At 38.8% G+C, this 22,996-nt stretch overlaps 1 protein-coding gene across 1 annotated transcript in view; it reads left to right on the top strand.

The window, feature by feature from the left end:
* The first annotated feature begins 1,103 nt into the window (after nucleotides 1-1,103).
* The window catches only part of SLC13A4 (solute carrier family 13 member 4), a 27,598-nt gene continuing 5,705 nt past the window's right edge, over nucleotides 1,104-22,996 (top strand). Inside the window, exons 1-12 of the mRNA XM_009288342.1 lie at nucleotides 1,104-1,202; nucleotides 7,305-7,433; nucleotides 9,519-9,655; nucleotides 10,211-10,392; nucleotides 11,150-11,204; nucleotides 12,864-12,903; nucleotides 13,570-13,647; nucleotides 15,159-15,349; nucleotides 16,639-16,758; nucleotides 19,627-19,728; nucleotides 20,856-20,957; nucleotides 22,038-22,135. Of these exons, the coding sequence (XP_009286617.1) occupies nucleotides 1,104-1,202; nucleotides 7,305-7,433; nucleotides 9,519-9,655; nucleotides 10,211-10,392; nucleotides 11,150-11,204; nucleotides 12,864-12,903; nucleotides 13,570-13,647; nucleotides 15,159-15,349; nucleotides 16,639-16,758; nucleotides 19,627-19,728; nucleotides 20,856-20,957; nucleotides 22,038-22,135 (1,333 nt within the window). The remainder of the gene's footprint in view (nucleotides 1,203-7,304; nucleotides 7,434-9,518; nucleotides 9,656-10,210; nucleotides 10,393-11,149; nucleotides 11,205-12,863; nucleotides 12,904-13,569; nucleotides 13,648-15,158; nucleotides 15,350-16,638; nucleotides 16,759-19,626; nucleotides 19,729-20,855; nucleotides 20,958-22,037; nucleotides 22,136-22,996) is intronic.

Raw genomic sequence — 22,996 nt, 5'->3', positions numbered from 1 at the left:
GCCTAAAAATTCTCAATTTGAGTCTGAATCCTACTGTTACTGAGGGCACATGAATCAGTACAGAGATCAGCCCGTGCCTTATGAATAAGTGATGTTCATGGATCAGGATGGAAGAAACATGAAAGAAAAGATACTGTCTAGAAAACAACGATTATTTATTTATCATCAGTACTGGGACCTTGAAACAATAACAGACTGTTCAGCAACTAAAAAAGGTCTTTTTGTCTGTTTGTGTTCATGTCAGAAAGAGGAGGCTGCTGATTTTCTCAAATGTTCTGACTGGGTTTTGGTTAATGGGTGGAGCAACTACTACCTTCCACAGTCCTCATTGGTGAATTAGAGTTGCATGAAGCTTTTTAACAAGTTTTTATCTTGAGAACAAGCATAATCTGTGTTGGAATTGCCGCCCTGTGAATTCCAAGCTCAGGGCAAAAGTAGGGTAAAGGTAGATACAAAGTAGAAGCCGAAACTATAGCAAAGAGACAAAATCTGGAGGAGCTGTAGATGTTTGTTTTTTTTTTTTTTTAAGAAGGAATACCTGCAAGTTTGTTTCTGTGCACTGAACAATAGTTTTTTGATTTTAATAATTTTCCAGCAAAAAAGAAACCTGTATTTGAGACATTCAGACTATCAAACAGGAGGAAAAAAAGCAGCCTGAAACATATCTCACCTGGTTAATGAAAACAGGAATTACATTGCTAGATGATGGAAGAAAAACACCTTCCAAAACATGGGGATAAGAATGCAACACAGCTACACCTGTGATTCTGAATTAAAAAGAAAAATTGTCAAAAGATCACTATGCTCCAACTTGCAAACCTCTGCATGTTATGGTGCGATAATGTGGATGTGCTGGTGAGCCCTACCTAAACTGAATGTCTTTTTAATTGAAAAATCATTAAGGTTTCTTTTCAAAGCAACAGACTGAAGAATAAACAAATTAATTATTTTAGGTGACTGGGTGGGGATAGGAAATGAGGCAGTGAGAGACCTTTCAGGGAAATCCGGGCACAGGTGAAGGAAAACGTGGAGTGGAAGTTGGAGTATCTGAGGAACCGGAGAATAAACCCAAGGAGAAGAAAGCCACCAGAAAGTAAAAGAGTATGGCAATGATGAAGGAGATTCTCCGATCCAGAAATCTCTTGCTCGTTGTTCTCATTCCACTTCTGCTGCTTCCTCTGCCACTCTTATACCCCAGCAGCGTAAGTACATTTACATTTTCTTTTTAGCAAAGCCTCTGAGTGCAATTGGTAGTCATGCTGGATAAGTCTGCAGTGTGCAAAAAGAAAGGCAAAGACCTAAATAAGCATTGCTCTTAGAAAAATCAAGGACTCAAATTTGAAGGACTGGGAAGGTCACTGAGAAGTCATCACAGTAAGAACCAGAGCTACCTTGAGTCATGTCACAAACAGAGCTGAAGAACCAGGTGAAACTAGTAAAGCACTACTTTAAAGCAGAAATATTGTCTCTCTTCTTTTTCTACAATAATGTGTGTGTGGAAGGGGGAACAGAACAAACATATCCAATAAAATTTTCTTTAAGCAGAGGTCTTTAAAAGGAATACTTTCAGTGTCTTTATTTTTTAATAAGTATGCATGGAGGGACTTTCAGTTTAGTGTGGGTTTATAGGACACCAATTCAAGTGAGGCAGGAGCTAAGATTCAGTGACAGACATGTAGGACCATATATGGCATCCATTATACTAAAGCAAGTGTAGGCACCTCTACTGAAACATTGCAGCTCTGGCAGTGGCTAATAAACGAAGGCTCAGAGATGTAGACAACAATACAATGGAGGGAATAGTCTGTGCTTAACGCGCAGACCAGGGAATGGAAGTGAATGCAGCTGCATTCCTGACACTCTTTTGGAGCTACTGAGTACCCTTGGCCATGTGGTTAACTCTTTTCTATGCATGTCTCTGCAGTTGTGAACCATAAAATAACAATGTTTTTCTATCTTATAGAGATGATGATGTTTAACTTATCAAAATTTGCAATGTATTAAAAATTCTGCAGCTGGTGCTTCCATAGTGCTAGACATAAATCTGGCCAAATGGTGCAGCAGTTTCCGTTCCTTCCTTTACCCTGCTAAAGACTAATTCTTCCTTCTAGCACCAGAGGGTTTGTGAATACTACTACTTTATCAAATAGAAATGCAAAGGATTAGAAATTGCACAGCAGTTTTCAAAAATAAAACTGTAGTATTTTGTTTGAAAAGAAAAACAGGATCCATAGAAAGGAAATGTTCCTACACCGCTGAACTGTATGTTGCACTTTGAATGAGTTTTCCTGCTCTGAACTTCAATGTGTATCTTGGCTGTCCTCTAACAGTGGTTTTCCATCTCTTCTCTCTCTCAAGGGAATGAATGACAGACAATCGTGCTCCTTCAAAGAACAGTAGGGCTCACCATTTCACAGAGGCTTGTTTTAGAAAAGGATTTAATTTAATTTAATTCCAATGTCACTGGAAGGGCAAAATAAGAACAGATACTCCCTGACATGCCCATATGGCACTGTAACTGCGGTATGCTCTATGTCCCTTGAGAACCTCCCCTAGGAAACATGAGATTCACTGCACTAAAATTTGTCACTCATATTTGCTCCCTACTAGAATCAGAGGCACAGGATGCAATGAGGAAACTCTTTAAAAACCAAGGGAATTGCAATAGCATCATATGGGTGCTGAAACAGAAGTTCACTGACAGTATTGCTGCAAGAATCGCTATTATACAGTACAAGCTCCTCTGCGCTATTACTCTGCACCTCATGGTGTTGCTTTACTGCAAAGTGACATGAAAAGCCATCAGGTGATGTTTTACATCCACTTTATCAATGACCATCCATATGAATGACCACAGATGGTAAAGTATAGCTGTGAATCTGACCCAGAGCTGGAAAAATGTTTATAACGCTGTTAAGAAAACATCTACACCAAGTAAACTCAGTTGACAATACACTATTCAAGTGGTTTAGTGTAGTATTTACTTTATTACAACCCATTGACTATGATTACTTCTTAAACCTGAAGATTAAATTTGTCACCTGCTGATTTACTTATATTTTCATTTATCAGTCAATTATATTAGTTTTCTTACTTTCTTATAGAGATCAGAATTACCAGGTGGTTTATATTTGCATTTCTGTAGGGAATCAGCTTGCAGCTTCTTTGATGATATCAGCACAACTCTGGAAATGTCAAAGGAGCATTACATGTCTAGGGGCAAAAGCAATCAAAGGGAGCACGAGGACTCAGAACTGTTTGTAGATACAGCTCATGGGAATAATGTCCACAGCTTCTTTCTTATTATTTTGTGACAAGAAATGGTTGGGTAAAAAGAAAAAAAATGTGAGAAAATTTGCTTGAATTCTTCTTCCCTTTCAAAAATTTATACCTGAACTATGACTTGTACAGCAGGTTTGGAACACGCGTAAGTGCCTTTCAGGTCATGACACATACAGAAAAAAAACATTGTGTGCTTTACAAACTGTGGGTCTTTTTCATTCTGTCCTTATTTCCTTCATTGCTAACAGTGACATGGGAGCATTTTTGCCTCTTTTTTTTCATCTTTATCCACCTTTTTTCATAAAGCCACCAGTGATACCATAAAGCATGACACATGAATTCAGTCAGTTCTCCTATGACCACTGATCCTATGGCCACACTGAACCCAATCAAGGACACGTGGATGACTCCTCAAAAGTCAGCAGGACTTGCTGTAAGCTGTGAGACCTGCAGCATCAGGTGATGTTGACACCTTGACATGCCAAATCAGCAGAATGGACCCTAAAGCACAGAACATGCTCTGAACAGCCACGGATGGCATACTTTCATTCACCTTTGTTTTTATTTACACAAGTTGAAGGGAGGGAATTATAATGTGATCCCATCAGCTCAAAGATGGTAGTCCAGAGGCTAGACTACCTCTTCTTTGCACAGCTTAACCACATGCCTGTATGCAAGATGTGCAATGCACATCCTTAAGTGGGCAAATCACCAACACAGAGTTTATTCTTCTTTTTAATCACACTGAGATCCCCAGATATTTTAATTACAAAAGTTTAATGCATGACCCTTATTGTGGAATTTTTAGCCATGGCTTCCTTTCAGCTCCTCTTTTCTTTTCCCCTAAGGGACTGACTGAAGATAGGTGGTAGTCCCTCCAACCATCACGTTTTCCTATTCCCTGCTTCAAGCCCTGAGGTGGGCTTAACAGTAATTTTCAGCTGTACAACAAGAAGTGAGAAGGGTGAAACAGTTAAAATTTTACAGCCACTACTTCAGTCCAGTACTTAGTAGCTCTGGTAACCATTAATTAAACATATAAATTCAGTTCAATTAAATAGAAGAGATTAATATGGTTTCTCTTGGAAACAAGATGGTTTAAAGCACTGAGAAAATAGAGAAAGTTGCTAGACAAGCTGATTAAGTTTTTAGTGGAGATTACCAAACTTGGCTTTCCTAGTACTTGCTGCCCAGTTTTATACCATTTAAAAATGTGCTTTATTTTAATTTTGTTTGTAAACTGATTACAGCCTAGTGTATAGGAAACACAAAGACTCAGTGCCCATCCCAGCTAGGTTTTGATAGCGATGCAACTTCCCTTTGTCCTATTCTATTTCCACTATCAGTCTATTTCATTGCTACACACAGAGGAGCAATAGAAAATAACAATCTATGCTCAGAGAAATTAAAGAGAAGTATATTTCTGGAGTGAGAAAATAGTTTGGAATCAGGATAGGATGAAATTAATTTTATGAATTTTGGCAAAACATATCTCTTGGATCTTATGGCTGCACTGCTTTAAAATAAAAATCAATGCTTTTTCATTAAAAGGCATTTTTCTCAGACAATTGCTGGATATTATACAGAGCCCATGCAAACATAGTAGTTTGCTAGCAGAAACTAATGAGTTAAAAAATAAAAAACATGTCAAATAGTCACCAGGTCACAAAAATGACCCTATGCTCTGCTCTCTATGGAATATTAACCATGAAGTATAATGTAGTTAAAGGTGACTGAGCAGCAAGTTGGCTAATGTTTATGAGCCAATCCATCAGCTCCGTGACTCTCATCTAAAATAGTTTTGTCTTCCTAGTAGAGATTACTAAAAATCTCTAATGCCTGTCATCTCACTTTTTAAATTATTTCCATTTTTAAGTCAAAATTATTTGTTTGGTTTTTTACTGAGTGATCACTTGAAGTTGTTACAAACTGAACACCAGTCTTTGGAGTTTCAAACAGCATAACAATTCCATCTTATAAAAAGCATGCTCCATAATCCATGAATATTAAAAAAAACCCTCTGCTATCATCCATTCTAAGACATCCTTCTCTATCCTCTCTTATCATTTTTTCTTGGTAGCAGTGAAACTACAACTGCAATACAATCTGTTATTGTAATATTTGCTGAAGGAGCTGATCATAAAGGACCAGTGAAACCTGTATTGGAGAGCTTAAAACCTAAACTACTCTTCTATAATATTTAAAGAAGAGAAACAAATATGCATGTTTCTGTATGGTTCAGAAGTTCAGATGTACTTGTCCATCCATAAAGGAACAATCCAGAGCAAAATTCCCCCAATAGCCTTTCAGATACTCTTTATAGTCTCTAAAGTAATTGGACTTTATCTGATTCAAGGAAATTATTTTTCCTGATAACCTTGTGTCAGTTATTTTTGGTGGCCCTGCTTACTTGAATCAGAACTGTTTAATGTTACACTTTTCTGAAATAGGAGTCAGAGCAAGGTCTGGCAGCTAATTTAAATCCAAGCTTCTGAGTAAGCTTGCCTTCAGTTTTTAAGCAAGTAAAGGAAATGACACATAGCAATCTATTTTAACTTTTTCTCTGGGCTGTGTTCTGCCTGTTATTACTATAAGCTGTACTAAAAAAGAGGAAGAGCTGAACATGGCTCTTTGTTACAGGTAATGTAAAAAGGACATGTATAAACATGAATTTAAATACAAGCTATTGATTCATTCCAGTGAATCCATATCCCTGTGTAGTCTTACTTTAGACTCCACCATCACAAAACTGATTGCAAAAAAAGGAAGTGTCATACACGCTCATTGATTTGCACAAGGATGCGTGGGAACTGCTTGTGTGACTTCTTGAAAGCTACTTAATTTGGGAATGATCCGATCAGGAAACAGAAGTAATGAAATTGTATTTTAACACACTCAAATAGTATTTGTGAACAGTGAATTTTCTAAACAATAGCCATTGTGAGCTGTGAATCCATACGGCTTGATAAGTTCATACTGAACATCCAGTGAATAATGAAGAACAGGTAGATTTATAGCTGGTATAAATCAGTGCAGACCTACTAGCTTCCATAGAACTGCCAGTTAGGCCCAGTACAGGATCTGGCTTCAAATTTGAGAAAAGGAAAGGAAAAACATTTTCCTGAGGGTAATTTCCATAATTACTAGCAGGAAACATCCCCAGGTTTCTAAGCATAACAAACTGAGCCTAAGGACAACTGCCCTGAATGCCATAAATAAAGACATATCAATCTAAAAAAGGGACCAGAATACTTTCTGGACTAGCTGTGTTTTTCTGTAAAAATATTCAGCAGATAGCACCTTTCTGCATCATATACCAGCTCTCCATGAGTGCTCAGCACGGTGTTGTCGTGGCTTTCTCCACCAGAACCTTGGACCGCAGCAAATTTGTTTGATTAACTCTGTTAACCCATTGCCTCTAAGCCCTTCGGGTCTGTGGTCTTCTCCCAAGGGTCTGCAGAAATCACCTGAGAAAATAAAATCAACTGACAAACAATGCACACTGTTTAAAAAAAGCAATCTTTCAGAGCATTTCCCAAAAGAGCCATAATCTGGCTTTATCCTTGCTATGGCAAATGTGAACGTTCTTGTCTGATCCGGCAAACTATGGATTCCTGTTCTTGTCCAATATTGGAGAGAGAGCCATGTAGAAATACCAGCTCCACAGGCCCAATATGAGGAGTCATGGTTGAACATTTGGTAAATATTGGATTATGAAATTCAAACAAATCTGTAAATACACTTGGAACTATTATTTTGCTGATAAATACGTTTATCCCAATGTTTTGCCCTAGCTTATGTGCAAAACTTTTCATTAGCATCATCTTCTGTAACTGGCCTTTTCGATGGTATCCTAGATTCAGACCCAAACAGCTGCACCTTAGGAGGTTCTTATGCAGTCCTTGTTAATTTTTTGAAGTCCAGGCACCCTCAGTCTGATGAGTCCTATGAACGTGTTCACAAAGGCTTCCACAGCAGGTGGTGTGGCAGTAATATGTAACCTCTACGCTTTCTCCCTACAGGAAGCCTCATGTGCCTACGTGCTGATCGTGACAGCTGTATACTGGGTCTCTGAAGCGGTACCCCTTGGTGCAGCAGCCTTAGTTCCTGCTTTCCTGTACCCACTTTTTGGAGTCATGAAGTCCAGTGAGGTCAGACCAGTGTGCACATTTTTATCACTTAATCTTCTTACTCTCAGCTAATTATTTGAATAAAACTAATCTTAGTGGACTAGCAAGACTAAGAGGTATGGGAGGAAGAAGTGTACATCTTGTAATGTGTAACTTGGGTTGACCAGCTCTTTCTTCTACTGAAGATAGATACAGGAATGGCTTTATTAGCCAAGAGGGGTGTCCATCCTGTCAGCTACTGCATCACCAACAATTCCCAAAACCTATTGCATCAAAGCATCCGACCTTTCCCCTCCTCCAAAACCATGCAAACAGCAGTTGTGGGACAAACTGTAAAGTTTCCTTCCAATTATATTTATTAAAGATGATGTATAAGGCATGAGGCTACATATTCTAAAAACAGTTACCATTTACTGTATAAGACTAGATAATTTTGTTATCCAGGTGAATGTCTAGTCCTTTTTCCAAGCTGTAATCTTAGTGCTACCTTGAATTCTAAGGCAAAGGAGTAGCTGTACAAAAAAGTGTCTTTGATTGTTTCTGAATTTGCTTACTTGAGTTTTTGGTGAATATTATTTTCTTTCATGGTATGCCAAGAATTTATTTTATTTCATCTACAGCTTCTTTTTTCCTCCATTTTTCTCTCTCTTTTTTGGGGGGTGAGAGGGCATCACACTTGATTTATAAGGACTAGAAATACAGATAAGAACAGAGAAGAATATATAGCAACCATAAAATTGCTGAATTTCTAACACAATCTGGCACTGGGCACGCCCATAAATGGATGGAGTCAAGCATGAACCAAGAGTTTTATGACCTGCCTTATTCCTCCCAATGGTGTAACAACTGTGTAATATAATCAGGTACATTTCCATACCAACACAGTTAAATATTTTCAGGATTTTTTTTCCTAACATAAAGGTAAAGTAGTTATGTATTTTCATTTCAAAATTCTGCAGCATATTGAAGAAGGAAAATTTAAGGGCAGCCTGACAGAAATTCAATGTAATATCAAATTAAATGACAGAGGGACTACTACAGAGAATGTATTATTTGCTTTAAGAACACAAATAAAAACCTATATCTTAAAATAAACAACTCTGATGAAGTTGCAGTATTTCCAGTCTGCTGTTCTGGAGTGCCATAGAAACCCAGGGCTCTTGCCTAGCAGTTTAAGCAACAAATAACTCACAGGGGCTTAAGAACATGAGCCAGTGTGTCGTATATGTGTACGTGTGTATTAACAAGAATATTAGTATTCACTTGTTTCTCCAAAATGACTATGAAAGGAATAAAGGAAAACAACAGATTCTTTGTGCTGCTGGCTTGATGGATTCCTTTCATTCAGGTCAAGATCTTTTTTTAACAAGGTAGCAGGAAAATAAAGGAAGTTAATGAGAAAGAAACCAGTGGAAGAAAGCCAAAAAAGTGATATTTAAAAGTTCTGGCACACAACTATGATGGCCAAGTCTATTTAGGTCACCATGGGGATTTGTTAAATAAATATATTCAAATACTTAACTTGCTGCAGCTTTCACAAAATAACAATAGTGTCATTCTTGCACTTTTATGGAGGAGCATCAGTATAACTGAAGACTATAGAAAAAATACTGCTTCTACTGATTTTAATTGTTTTAAAATGCTGGTGCCTACATTTGGTTAGAGGAATAATTTTAAACCGAAGAAACTATGTTTTTGGAAAAAAAATTCCAGCAACAGCTTGCATCAGAATGAAATGAAAAAATTAACTAAACTCCAACTATCTGTTTATAACTTTTATTTTCTCCCATTTTGTTTGCTTTCACACGAGCGAGAGTGTAAGTGTGTGTGTGTGTGTGTGAAAGTTTTGGTTTGCTTCATTTGTTATTTCTGCAGTAACTTCACACTAACAAGTGGGTATAGAGACTTGTTATTTGTAAACACAACATGAAAGAGATTAAAGAGAACATTTTGACTTATGAATTCTTCATTTTCTCCAGCTCTCTGTCATTCTTTCTCTAGGGGGAAAAAATCCACAATACCATACTACTTCTCATTCAGCATGCTCCCTGTACAGGGTAGTTACTGCTTTTTTAACTGACTATTTCCCCCTTGCCCTTAATGCAGGTGGCTGCCGAATATTTCAAGAACACAACTTTGCTCCTCATGGGTGTGATTTGTGTGGCAGCTTCTGTAGAAAAGTGGAATCTCCACAAGCGAATCGCCCTGCGTATGGTCATGATGGCTGGAGCAAAGCCAGGCATGTAAGTGAACCATTGATTTCAGGGTAGTCTGAGGCTGACAGCAGTGGCTTGAAAAAGCAAATAACAACTCTGACTTTCCCATCCATGGGCAAAAGCTAGCTTAGTTTGGGGCTCTTTTTCCTACCCACCTTTCCTTTCAGAGTTTGAAAGCTTACACATTTTCTCACCCTCTTTCTGCCACCTCCTACTCCTTGGCTTGTTGTCCCTTTGCTTTCTATTTTTTACTGATACTGATTTTAGTCTCTCTGTTCCTTCTTTGCCTGTTGTTTAGCAAACACAAAAGGATGCTTAAATCCTCGATATGCTGAAAATCACTGTTCCTCACATCACATGCTGATTTCCACGTGGGACAGCAAATGGCTTCCAATGATACATTGTCTTATGACGGTTTTCAGCACAAGGCAGCATTTTATCTGTGCACAGCATGGTATTTTGGCACCCACAAAAAGAAGAAGGCCCCATGTAGTTATCTGTTGACTAATGAAAATGTTAAGCAAGGAGGCCTTTTATATTTCAGAAAGTGCCTCAAGAAGGTTTCCCTGTGTTGTACTCCAGGTTGCTTCTTTGCTTTATGTGTTGCACCACGGTGCTTTCCATGTGGCTTTCCAACACATCCACCACAGCCATGGTGATGCCAATCGTGGAGGCAGTGCTCCAGGAGCTAGTGAATGCTGAGGAGGAGCACGAGGTCATCAGTACTGCAGGCAGCACCATTATCGAAGAAAACGAGCCAATAGGTATTTGTCAATATTGGCCATTCTTTTCTCATTCGTTTATCAGTGACTAGACTCCTTGATACACATTATTCAAATTCTATCGAGGTCAGAGCTGTCTGACTTGTACTGCCAAAGACGCTGGTCTGTACTCTTTCTTTTTGTACTCTCAGATTTCTTTCAAAAAATGAAAGAAAGTTTCAAGATGTGATGGGAGAACTGGAGTTGGGAAACTATTTATGTTGAATTAGGGCATGTAGTGGAGTTTGTGTGTCATAAACTCTTAGGTCATAGGATTTTACAGGGTTGGAAGGAAACCTCTGAGAAGAAAGTCAAAGAAATGTAGAAGAGGCCCAAAAGTGTGCTCTGTGACAATCCCATGCTTGCCCATTCTACCCCTGCCCTACCAGGCTGCCCAGGTCAGAACAGGTGCCACAAAAAAAAATTTATAAGAGCTCTAAGGTTCATTTTGCTCATTCCTTCCCAGAAGGAAAGGATTTGGGAAGAAAAGAATCTCTCTTTTCTTTCAATTCACAGATGCCAGGCTGAAAATGATGTCACCTAACCTTGCCTATTATACATAGATGTGATAGTCTTTTAATTGCCAGAGGTACATGATCATGACAATATGACACAATAAAATGCTGCATAAGGGTCACAGAGTGCCTGAGAGGGTTCAGACAAGCTTTTGTTCGCAGTAGCTTCTCCACGTTCAGTGGTGTGGCCCAGGGTTTCAGCTCAGTTCTTACCCCAAGGGCTGCTTTCTTTTCCTTCATTGCAGGTCTCAGCGAAAAGCATGGCCAACATTCACTGGAGCTTATCTTCATCAATGAGGAGTAAGAATGAACCCTGTACATCACGACTGGAGATTTGAGCCCTACACAGGTTGCAATGAGATGAACCCAGGAGTAGAGCCAGGAAGGGCAAGCAGAAGCTTACAAGTGAATGTTCTAGATGGGACTGACAAGGAAGGCTTATATGAAAAATGGGATTAATGTAATGGCCTGGATCTCACTAAAGCTTCCCAGGATTAATTTATTTTTTAACACTGTGGCCATTTTAGAAAGAAGGAAAATGTTTCTCAGGGTTTGAAAGATCTTCTTTTGAAGTCTGTGTTTGTGCTGTATAAAAGAGTGCTGTCCACAGATTTTTATTTCTGTTCCCCTGAAGGAACAGTGATGGAGAGGATCCAAGCACAGTATGGAGTGCCCACAGGACATATCCGGAGAGAAAACACTTACGGAGGATTCCTAAGGAAAGCCTGAACTGTCAAGAGCATTCAAGAGAGAGATGGGGGGGGAGAACCAACAAAAAATACCCCTCCTACCCCCAAATAACCTGTAAAATATTTCTTTTAATATAGACAAAGTTCTTCAGAAGTTTGAAACACTAACAGTTTCAACCAGGTCTCTATTTAGGGTAAAATCTAGTAAGGTGAAAAGGGCAAACCAAAGAAAGGACTAATTTCTTTGTCAAATTATCAAATTAACCAGCATTTCAAGATATTCAGGAGAACATACAAAGTCATTGTCCTAAAACTATGTTATAGGCTAAAACCTGAGCAGCATCTTCTTAAAAGGTGTGAGAATAAATTGCACAATCCCTTCCTGAGCTCCTTCTATTTTGTTCACAATTATTCAAAATAAAAGAGAAACAAGTTCTTGTTACACCTTTAAAAAATTACTTTAAAACAAACATTATCATTCAAACAGCACATGTTGATGACTTTAGGCTAACTTGCAAGATCTAAATAGTTTTCTCATTAGTTTGGAGACTAATGCGTTCTCCAATATTCCCTCTGTTGTTATCTCTTTTTATCCCAGCCATATTTTCTGCGCAGCATAGAATCAAATTTTCAGTCTGGCATTGTGCCATTAATCCCTTTAAGCCCTATTGAAGAGTATGTGTGGGATATTTCATAACAGAACTATTATTAAAATAGTATTACTTGAAAAAGAGCTTGAAATTTGATGGGAGAAGAAAAGTAGCACATCTTCTGGAATTAAATCTATTTTCAATGTCAAAGTAAAAGTTCAGTGGATGGTTTGCACGGTCCACATGCCACACAGGACAGATTTTAGTGAAGGCTTTAATGCGGTACAGGTAGGTGCTCAGAAACAGTATTGGAGAGGTTGGCAGAGGAAGAACTTGAGTAGAACAAGACAGCGGTAGCACTGGATTGCCCGGTGATTTACTCCACTGTGAATGGAGTCAGTTCCTAGAATGGGATATACACTACCTAGAATACATATTTTTTCTTTCATGGAGGTGGAAACCCATTGCTACACAGCTAGAGACAGAGCTGTGAAACATGACGACTCTTATGTATCTGGCCAAGATACCACATAAGAGGTACTAATAAATGGTGTTCTTCACCATTTCAGTAGGCACTAGTTCTCCTACAGATGTTGCCCCTCCTACCCATGATGTGTGCCTTTTGAGGGAGCTGGGTGAACAGGCATTTTTAAAGTATATTTTCCTTTCTTTGTTTTTAGTGCTACTACTACTGACTTCAGCTCCTTGATGCACTCAAAGGTATTGTCATAGGTAGTATTTTCTAAGCTACGCTGTCTTCTAATGCAGGAACCATCAGAGCAGAGTCCACACAGCTCCGCAACAAACTGCTGTTTCCTTTATTTCAAACAAGTAGTGGTTGTTGGCAGAGAGTACGTATTGCAGAATGTCCTGCTTTGTATTTAACCTGTCAGCCCAAATCAAGTTGGGAAACATTAGCTCTGTAGTGTTTGTTGTACTTATTGCTGGAGATCCTGAGATCCAGTCAGCAAACTAACAATTCCTTATGGTTTCTAGCAAGTTCAGATATGATCTTTTATTGTCTAGGTATTGCCATCTTCTGCAGCTGAGACACCTCAGTTACTAGAACAACCTACACATATCACAAAGTCATAGCCTCTAGCAAGGGATCTGTTAGATTCTCCTACGTGGCAGAGGGAGAAGACCTAAACTTATTATAATCTGACTTTTAAGATCACTTTAAAATAAAATCAGGTCGTTAGGTTTTTTAAAATCTTTTTTTTTTTTTTCCCCCAGTGTAAAGTTTACAGCTGAAATTTTAGTGGTTTTGGGGTTTTTTTTCCAAAAGCCCACTACCCATGACCTTTACAAAGCATCATCAATTCTAATCTAAGTGCCCCTAGGAACAGAAGAAAGGCTAATCCAAAGGCATTTGCCTCCCTACAGAGTATGAATGGTGTGCACATGATAGCCAACCCTATTGGAATGATGAATTCTAAGAGCAATGGGCAGCACATACCTCAGGTAAGGAGATGTTAGACCCGGGGGGTGAGGGAAAAGACAGATGTGAACATCACCTGCTCCCCACTGTTTCATAATTGTTCCTTGTAAGCTGTGTTACATGAAATCGTTCTCCATCATCTTACAGCAGTCATGGCTTGGCCCTTTGCTAGTTCTTACTCACATTTAGATGCCCCTAGTACAGGTATTTTCAGAAGACCCTCCCCCAATGGCTAGTACAATTCATTTAGCTTTACATTCAGTAATGTGATCACAAGTTTCCCTTCTTATTTGGCTGTTCTACCCACTTTTTTTTTGCAAAGCCTCCTTGGAAAATAACCTGGCTCAGAAATAACAATCCCTGACACACAATATCCTACTCAGAACTAAACGAGCAGCAGGCATGGACCATTTAACTGTTCGGCCAGTTTGTTAGGTAGTCTTAGTATCCACCTCCTTTTTGTCTTGCCAAATATCCACCCTCAAAATCCTCCATTACAGCAGTCCGTTCCAGTATTTCTACTTCTCATAAGTGGATCCAAGAAGTGACTGCTGTTTGGACTACAATTACGTAGTATCTTAATGGCATAAATTGATGTCCAGGAAAGATTAGCTTGAAATCAACACATGAATTTGCATTCACAGTTCAAAAGAATCTGAGTGTATGTTTCCAAAACAGGCTAATGCGCTGCTCCTTATACTTAATTTTCTCTTATACACATTTCCCATACACATTCAGTGGTTATTTTGTAACAAATATACTCACTTCACTTTTAACCTACAGGGATTTTAGCCAGGGTACCCTCACAATGATGATGAACCTATAGCATGACTGATTTTACTACATAAACCCAAATCCAAATTAATAAATTTAACAAATCTATCTGAACCACTTGCTGGCTTTTTACTGATCCTAAATTACAGCCTTGGGTTGCATGTGAAGTGCCTTGAAGTCCTGTACCTTTTTTTCCAGTACAAGAACTTGATTGACCGACATGGAGACTTTCCTGCCACTGCTAAGAAAGCTTCTTTTGGAGCAATATTTTCCTACAACTTTTTCTTCCATATTCCCATTGCTCAGCCTTTTTCATGCTACTTCTGAGACCCCTAGCACTCCATTCCTAATCAGAGGCCCTGAGCCAGTATAAGTGCAGAAAGTCCACCAAGCATTTGTCTGGTGGCTGCTCATAAGCCTCAAGGATTATGGATTCCTACTGCTGCAGTGCTGGCATCCCGCCCCTGCAGCCCACAAAGGCTTTCGGTATCCCACTGAGATTCCAGTCAGAACTGAAGCTGGCCCAAACCATAGCCAGAAGTCCGATTACTGTTTGTCCTACATTTCTGCCCCAGACTAGGCAGTTTCAGGCCCCTGGACAGGTTTCTAGTTCTGATCCCAGTTAATCCCTGTGAAGAAAAAACTGCCCCCTCTTATGCAAACCTGTTGTTTCTCTGGGACCAGTATCACCATGGCATTAGAGCAAGTCGGGCTGCTGTTCTGATCACCTGCTTTCTTTGATGAATGTATCCCCTCACAGGCTCAGATACTGGTCCTGCCTCCTAAGCCCTCAGAACTGGGCCTGAGCACTAAGTACCGGTATCAGACCAGACATGACCACATGGTCTGTAAATGCCTCTCACTGAGTATCTCCTACGCAGCAACCATTGGAGGACTGACAACCATCATAGGGACCTCCACTAGCCTCATATTCTTAGAGCACTTCAACAAGTAAGTGATATTGTAGTTGTGTGAGAACGGTGGTTGGGTCATTATCATCTCTGTGGCTTTCCCCATGGGTTATTTACTACTTCAAGAAACCCTTGTAAGACAGTCTCTCTGAAGGCAATTTTGTTTCCTCCTCTGCTCTAATGTTATTGGTAATGGTTAATGGTTGAAAGGCAGAGCTTAAGTTAATACATATCCATGTCTTTCTCCCATGCAAAATAAAAATTCCTCAGCATGTGGTAACATTTAAGTTTCTTCAGTGACTTTTTATTTTACAAACTGATTATCATGAAGGCAGCAGGCACCCTGGAAAAGTAAACACTAAAGCCGTGAAGATATAGAAAGGAACACAAAGAGAAATATTCACAAAAGAAGAAATGTCATAAAATCAGTTTCAAGTTTTTCTATGGGTTCTTAGAAAGTGAGTTCTTATGGTGAACCTAGAGGCATCACTAGTGGTACTTGGGCTGCTCAACATGTAGTGCAAAAATAAATAAACTTAGAAATGTGGCCTTACACCTTTGTTTCAGAGAAGATGGGAAGCAGCTCTCTGATCAGCTAAATATTTCATTTATCATATATGCCCAGGGCTCTCAAAGACATGAATGTTACCTCTGTCAGAAGACTGGTGGTACTTCTCCTCATGCACAGATATGCATCCAAGCTCAGACCTGATTCTGATCATCTACTGCTGCCACTGCTGCCATGAAATCCTTCATTTCTCTCTCTGAAATGGTGGTAGCACAGAAAACTAATTTTGGAAGCCATCCTTAACTCAAGGATTTGGATTTTACAGAATTTCCAAAGATCTTGCTGTTATGACAGTTCCAACAAATGCACATATCAGACATCTTTGTCAGAGCCCAGCAGACTATAGTCATTATTTGTGTGGTCCACAATAAGACATACAAAGAGATTCTGAGTGAAATCATTCTTAAGTCTGTTGACACTAAAAAGAGCTTTAACAAAAACCACAGGTAGGGCCAGAATTTCACTCCTGGTAACTCTAAGGTTTTTTGAAGCTGGCTAGACAATACAGACCATCTGGTCTTAAAGGTGTGAAGTGCTATATGGTTCATCTGTTGGTCAGGCATGGTCAATGATTGACATTCTTTGGCGATTGGTTTCACTATGCACATGTAATGCAGCTGTTGCAAATACATACTGATGCAATTTTTCTATCATGCCATGACAAATATATATACACATATATGTGTGTGCATCAATGCATCCTGGAGGTGCCTGTGCTTTTACTGTTTAACTTCCTGTGCATCCTTTTTTTCCCTTTACAGCCACTACCCAAATGCTGAAGTGGTGAATTTTGGAACCTGGTTTTTGTTCAGTTTCCCCATCTCCCTCATCATGTTGGTCCTGACTTGGTTCTGGATGCATTGGCTGTTCTTGGGTTGCAAGTGAGTGCAGGTTGTTCAAGATGCATGGATTACAAAAGCAGGGCATCTGTGGCTCCTCTAGAACATGTCTCATAAAGATGTTTCCAGTTGCAAATGACAAAAACTAAGGCACAACTTCCTTCTTCTTGCCAGAACAATTACCAGAGGAAATCTTATTGCTTAGCTACGCTGCATAGACAGCAGTGTACAGTATTGCTGCTTGAGAGTGAAGTGCCCAGGTATTGCTGATGGAAATCCTTACGATGCATTCAACTGATTTTTTGACTCTCATGACCATGAGGATCCCGCTGTGGACCAGAAATCTTGTTAAAAGTCCTTTTGGAAAAGTACAGCTTAAAAGATTAATAGAAAAATAACTGCAAGTGAACAAGTCACTTTTCAGATCTGCCCCGAGCTCAATGAAATTAATGTAAGACCAGTTAAAATTAAAGGTAAACAGACTCCATATATATTTCTCTTTAAAGTGGAAAGCACTCACAGCCTAGAAGATGAATACCTTTTGATATCAGTAAGTCCCCAAAATAAGGACAAGGCTCAGTCTCCTAGTTCATTTGTACCACGTATTCTCTTTGCAGAGGCACTCAGCAAAGTTAATGAAAATTGACTAAATGTGTGCATTTAGAGTGGATTAGTTAATCTGCACTAAATTGTGGTGCAGACACATTTACTCAGAATTAAAGTGGCCTTAATTTGATTTAGTTTACTCTTAAAAGTAAGCTGAACTGACATCACTAATTTATTTCACCTAAGACAATGAATAAAATGATAATGACTTCTGCTTGCTGCTGACCTTGACTAGATTTGAAGAGGTAATTTAGAAGTGAATAGCTCCATGCCCTTCTCTCAGTCAGTCTCCTGAGCCTTGTAGTTCTAAATTAAAAGGCTAAAATAAGTTCTTTTTTTTTTTTAATCTTAAGAGGAAACAGGCTCTAACATGACCCTCAATTACTTTCTTTTTTTTTTTTAAATAAATATAATTGAAATTCCACATTGTATCCAAGATCTCATGCTGATTAATATTGTTCTAAATAATACCAGAGACTGAAGCATTATTGACTTTTTGAGAAGTACTGGTTGATTCCAAGCCTCCTTAATCTCTGACTCCTGTTCACTGCAGTTCATTAAAGAACATATTATGTTAGGAGCTTGGCTACAATACTTTGCCTTCACATCCTCCTAAGCCTAGAAACACTTACAATATTGAAACAGCGACCTAATGCCTGTGCATAAATGTTTACTGAATTCCTGTAATGTTCATGCTCTTTTCCTAGGAAGCCCAGTGTCATCAATCTGTTCTTACTTGGTGCAGTTGGAACAACATGTCAGACTTGCTTTTTAGTCTCTAGACTAGGTCAAAGGGGAAGGATAATGGACCCACCAAACGATTTTTGCCAGCAAAGCAGAGCTAAGGGTAGAATAGTTACTATAGAACTGGCCATTATAAACCATATAGCTCGTCTCTTCCAGCAGTTGCATTATTGCTGGTGGATTTTACTGGAGTCTAACGGCAAGGTTTGCAAGGAAATTTAAATACTTATAGGTGCAGGGCAGTGCTAAGTGCGCTAAACCAAGTGTCACATAGGTGCCCATTTATAAGTGAAATGAAAAGCCCGTTTAAGACTTTCTGTTAACCAGACAGGGCCTGCCTGCGCCTTGAGCTACGCAAATTCCTTTGAGAATCTGGCCATAACCAGATACATGGAGGGAGATCGCAGTCCATGGTTTGGCCAGTGCTATGGCATGGATCTCTAGTAGGGTACCAAACGAGATATTAAAACAGCATGAACTATAAAAGCAGGCCATAGTGCTCCCATGGTACTTCAGTCACTGAAGTCTCTGCTGCTGCAGCCTATTTTAGACTGGCTTAGCCGCAGAGGTTTCTCAACCCACTCCACGCACCTCTGTGTGACAGAAGGTACAGCTGGAGCGGAAAAGCAGAGATCTGTGGCTCAAAGCACAGCAAAGAAATGCTGCTGGAAAGAAGAAAAGGAAAAGGTTAAAGTGAGCTTGCAAGTGTCTTAATTTCAATTAGGAATGTCCAGGCTTTGTTATAGTATGAAGGCAATCTGAATAAACTAAGGACTTCACCTAATTTTCATACAAATATATAGCAGGTTTAAATATATTCAGCTATGAAGTGCACTTGTGTTTGTATGTCCCTGGCAGAAGTACAGGCATTTTTTACCAGGACAAAACACTAGGCTGATTGCCTTGGCCTCCGTGGCAGAGACAATTTGGTGGTACGCTGATTGTGCCTGGTTTAGAAACAGCTAGTATTAGTAGAAGCAGACAGGTCGTGAAAGGTATTGGGATCCTCAGCACAGCTTTCCCCCTTTACTTACAGTGAATCCTGAATATTGAAGACAAACTTGGGCTCGAAAGCCAGACTGGGCCCCAGATGTTGGATACCCCTGATTCGACTGGAAAGCATACAGTTCCCCCATTAAAAAATCTATCGATAGCTGGCCTTTGTCACAGACTTTCTATGTGATGATAGAAATTAGCCATAGCCTTTGGAGGTTTCTGACACCAGAAAAATCTGGCCACCGCCAGCTGTTTGAGGAAGCCTACACAAAGGGAGCCCAGCCACAGCTTGGGATGGCTCAGTGATACCAGTCAGTATTAGTCTGAGCACCCTGGGGACCTTCCCGCTATGTCTAGGATCGATTCTCAGAAGATCTGGAAACTAGACTATGCAAAGATCACGTGCCATAATTTCCCTTCCCATTGCCATCAGGCCTTGCCCCAGTCACATCTCCCAACAGCCTTTGGCAACTGGAATTTTCAGTTTGCCTCATTGCTGTTATTTTTTATGGCTTTTTTTTCACTCGATGCCCTTGTCTAATTTTACTGTGCTATCTACCTCAGTTTTAAAGAGACCTGTTCTGTGAGCCAGAAGAAGAAGACCAAACGGGAAGAAATGTCAGAGAGAAGAATTCAAGAAGAATATAAGAAACTGGGAAATGTTAGGTAAAACGGACCTGCCTTCCTCAGGAATTTGCCTCTCTAGGCAGGACCATCCTTTCATATTACCCTCCATGTTGCCTTTGGCTCTTAAACTGTCAGCTCTTTCTCCTCCTTTCCAGGATAGGAGTAGAACTAAATGCAAAAATGAACTAAAATCGAAGACTTTGTTATAAGCACGCGTTTATTTACTCGTTTATTTATTTCTAAAGAAAAAGGAAATAAAAGGAAAGATTCAGGTTTCTACCAGGGTCCAAAGGTCATCCGAGTCAAGGTTTGTCTCTGCCTTTGAACTATATCATTAAAGGACACCCCCCCTTCCCAATTCAGGCACGTACTTATTTTGGTGGATAGAAGTTCACTGTTAGCAAAGGCTTTGCAGAAATATCCCACACCATGAAGTGTCCAGCCCTCCCAGTTGCCCATAATCTTTATTCATGGTGGCAAGAAATGTCTCTTGAAAAGATTATTTTGCAAGATTTTCCTTTTTCAAGAGGGATGATACCTCATAAAATCCATTATTCCCAAAACATTTTTGTGCTGTTCAACTGAAATATTGACAGATCAACTTGCTGAATATGATCAACTCTGAATCTAGACTGTTGTTCAGGCTCTGCCTAAATATGAAACCATACTTAGTTTAAATCGATCCTAAATTAAAACTCAGAATCCTCAAGACACCTTATATTTATTCCATGTGTTCAGAATATCTGTGCTAATTTACATTGTCATTTGCTCTTACGCTTTCTACACTTTCAAAAAATGCAATAGAAAGTGTCTACAGTGGAATAGCAACACAAGCTTTACCTTGTTAAAACATTTAATCAGATAATAATGCAAATACAAAACAAGCATTTATAAATATTTTCCTTTAGGTCGTGCCCATGAATGATTGAATTGCAAATACAAACGGATATTTTTAGGCTATTTTTTACTGGGTTTAGATGGTTCTCAGCTGGGAGCCAAACATAGAATTCTTTAATTCAAACTAATCTTCCCTTCTATTTTCTGTATGTTTTTTATCCTTTTTTTTGATCCAATTGCTACGTTCTTAATTCTTCTGGAATTTGCTCTTGGGTTTTCAGAAAGACCTTGGATTTAATTCCTAGCTTTATTTTTGCTTTTATTTCTAGCTATCCTGAGATGGTGACTGGATTTTTCTTCATTCTGATGACCTTGCTTTGGTTTACTCGTGAGCCTGGCTTTGTACCAGGATGGTCATCTTTTTTTGAGAAGTAAGTGAAATTCCCTAAACAACTGCAAAGAAATATGGCCTTGCAACTTCTGACGTTCTGCAATATTTTTTGGCCTCAAAACATCATCAGCCACTTTTAACAAGGTGGTGAAAAGTGAAGTCTTTATTAAAAAATTAGGATTTTTCTTTTTAAACTACATCTGTTCACATGGCAGTAAATTGCATTCTTTCTCAGTAAGCAGAGTGAATTAAGTAGAGAAAGTAAAATAAACATATTTCAAATGTAAAAAAATAGAGGGTCAGATTCTGAAGTTAAAACATTTTAGTGCATTCATAGAGAAGCTGTCACTGGAATAAATTGCAACTATACTTTTTTTTTTATTTTGAAATAATAATTTTTGACAAAAAGTGTATTTTTCTGAAGATAAATTTTATCAAGAAAATGTCCGTTTCAATTAAATATTACACAGAATGGTGACTGAAGCAAATTATTTTTCTCTTATTTGAAATAATGTTGAAACAAATTATATTAAAAGTAACTATAACGCACAATGCATATCAAAGAATAAGTGATTTGAGATTAAATTTTCTTTATGTTTCTACTGCATAAAATTATTTTAATTTTTCATCCTAATTTTGACAGTAAAACAATTTCTAATAGATCCTGAGGGTCTCTGGAGTTTGGCACTCCTCAAAATACTTTTTCAGAATCAGTTTTAAGTGTTTAATTTAAAATCAATCTACAGTTCATTTCTAAAGGATCACTTGGGTTTGGCTTTTCCCCAGAATGTGTTTACTGTTTCTTGCTTCTAGTAAACACTATTTTTATGTACCTCCGAGTTAATAGATTTGTAAACCAAAAGGGATTTCTTTTTTTCACTGGAATGTTAAAAATTGTTGAGCAGTGATTGAAGCTGGCTACGGGAGTCAGTTTAATAAATGGGAAAAAAATCCAATTTTTATCCTTGATATGCAGACATATTTTTCTAGCGGGCTGTTAGTAAGACTTCAGATGTGGAAATACAACTTCACCTGCAACAATTTGCTTGGAGCCATGTACCTTGTTTGGAAATGTTTCTGTTCATGTGTTTTTATGATAACCCCACTGTTTCTTTCCTAGGAAAGGTTACCGGACTGATGCCACTGTCTCTGTATTTCTTGGTTTTCTCCTTTTCCTGATTCCAGCAAAAAAGCCATGTTTTGGAAAAAGGGAAAAAGGTGAGGAGGATGCAGCAATAAAGAGATCTGGCACATTTTCCAGTGCCTTTAATGACATTTTTCTGTTCTCTGTAAAATGTTCAAAGAAGAGATTTTTTATTGTGGAAGGTCAGGGTTCAGTTTCTCCCCTGATACCAGCCCTTCTTATATCAACCCCCTTCTTTTTTGTTGCTTTAATTCATGCTGTCTCATCCAGCAGATTACAAACAGATTTTGCAGATTACAAACAGATTTTGTATCTGAGGCCACCATCTCTTCTGTGTTAACAGAGTTATAAAAATCCAGGACTGAGTTTTAGGAAAGGTTCAGATGGAGTTCCATATAGAGAACTATAATGCGGATGTTTGCAAAATCGGCCGAAGATAAGCTCTAGTAAATAATTTGGTCATCACTTATACAGCAGAAATCATTGATAATGTCATAAAATAAACATAAAAGAGGTCAGTAAATGTCAGACAAAGTTCTAATTTTGTGCAATGCTTCTCTCACAGTCTTCTTGATAATAATAATAATGATTGTTATTTCACATACACATTTGGGTAGCACTCAGTGGTCTTGATCAGTTTGCTGTACCAGGCTTTCAGCAGTCCTGTATGAAAATAGAATTGCCTGCATAGAGTCTTATGTAGAGATTACAAATGTATATAGATATGTTTATTTTTTATACTGACATATATTATGCAGCAAAACTGCAACCATGGACTTCCGGAGGGAGGACTTTGGCCTGTTCAGGACGCTGGTTGAGAGAGTCCCTTGGGAGACGGTCCTGAAGGGCAAAGGGGTCCAGGAAGGCTGGACATTCTTCAAGAAGGAAGTCTTAAAGGCGCAGGAGCAGGCTGTCCCTGTACGCCGTAAGAAGAA

This window comes from Aptenodytes forsteri, unplaced genomic scaffold (genome assembly GCF_000699145.1).
Source record: "Aptenodytes forsteri isolate BGI_AS27 unplaced genomic scaffold, ASM69914v1 Scaffold56, whole genome shotgun sequence".
NCBI lineage: Eukaryota > Metazoa > Chordata > Aves > Sphenisciformes > Spheniscidae > Aptenodytes > Aptenodytes forsteri.
Note: the sequence above shows the minus strand (reverse complement) of the source record. Positions and strands in the feature narration are given on the sequence as shown.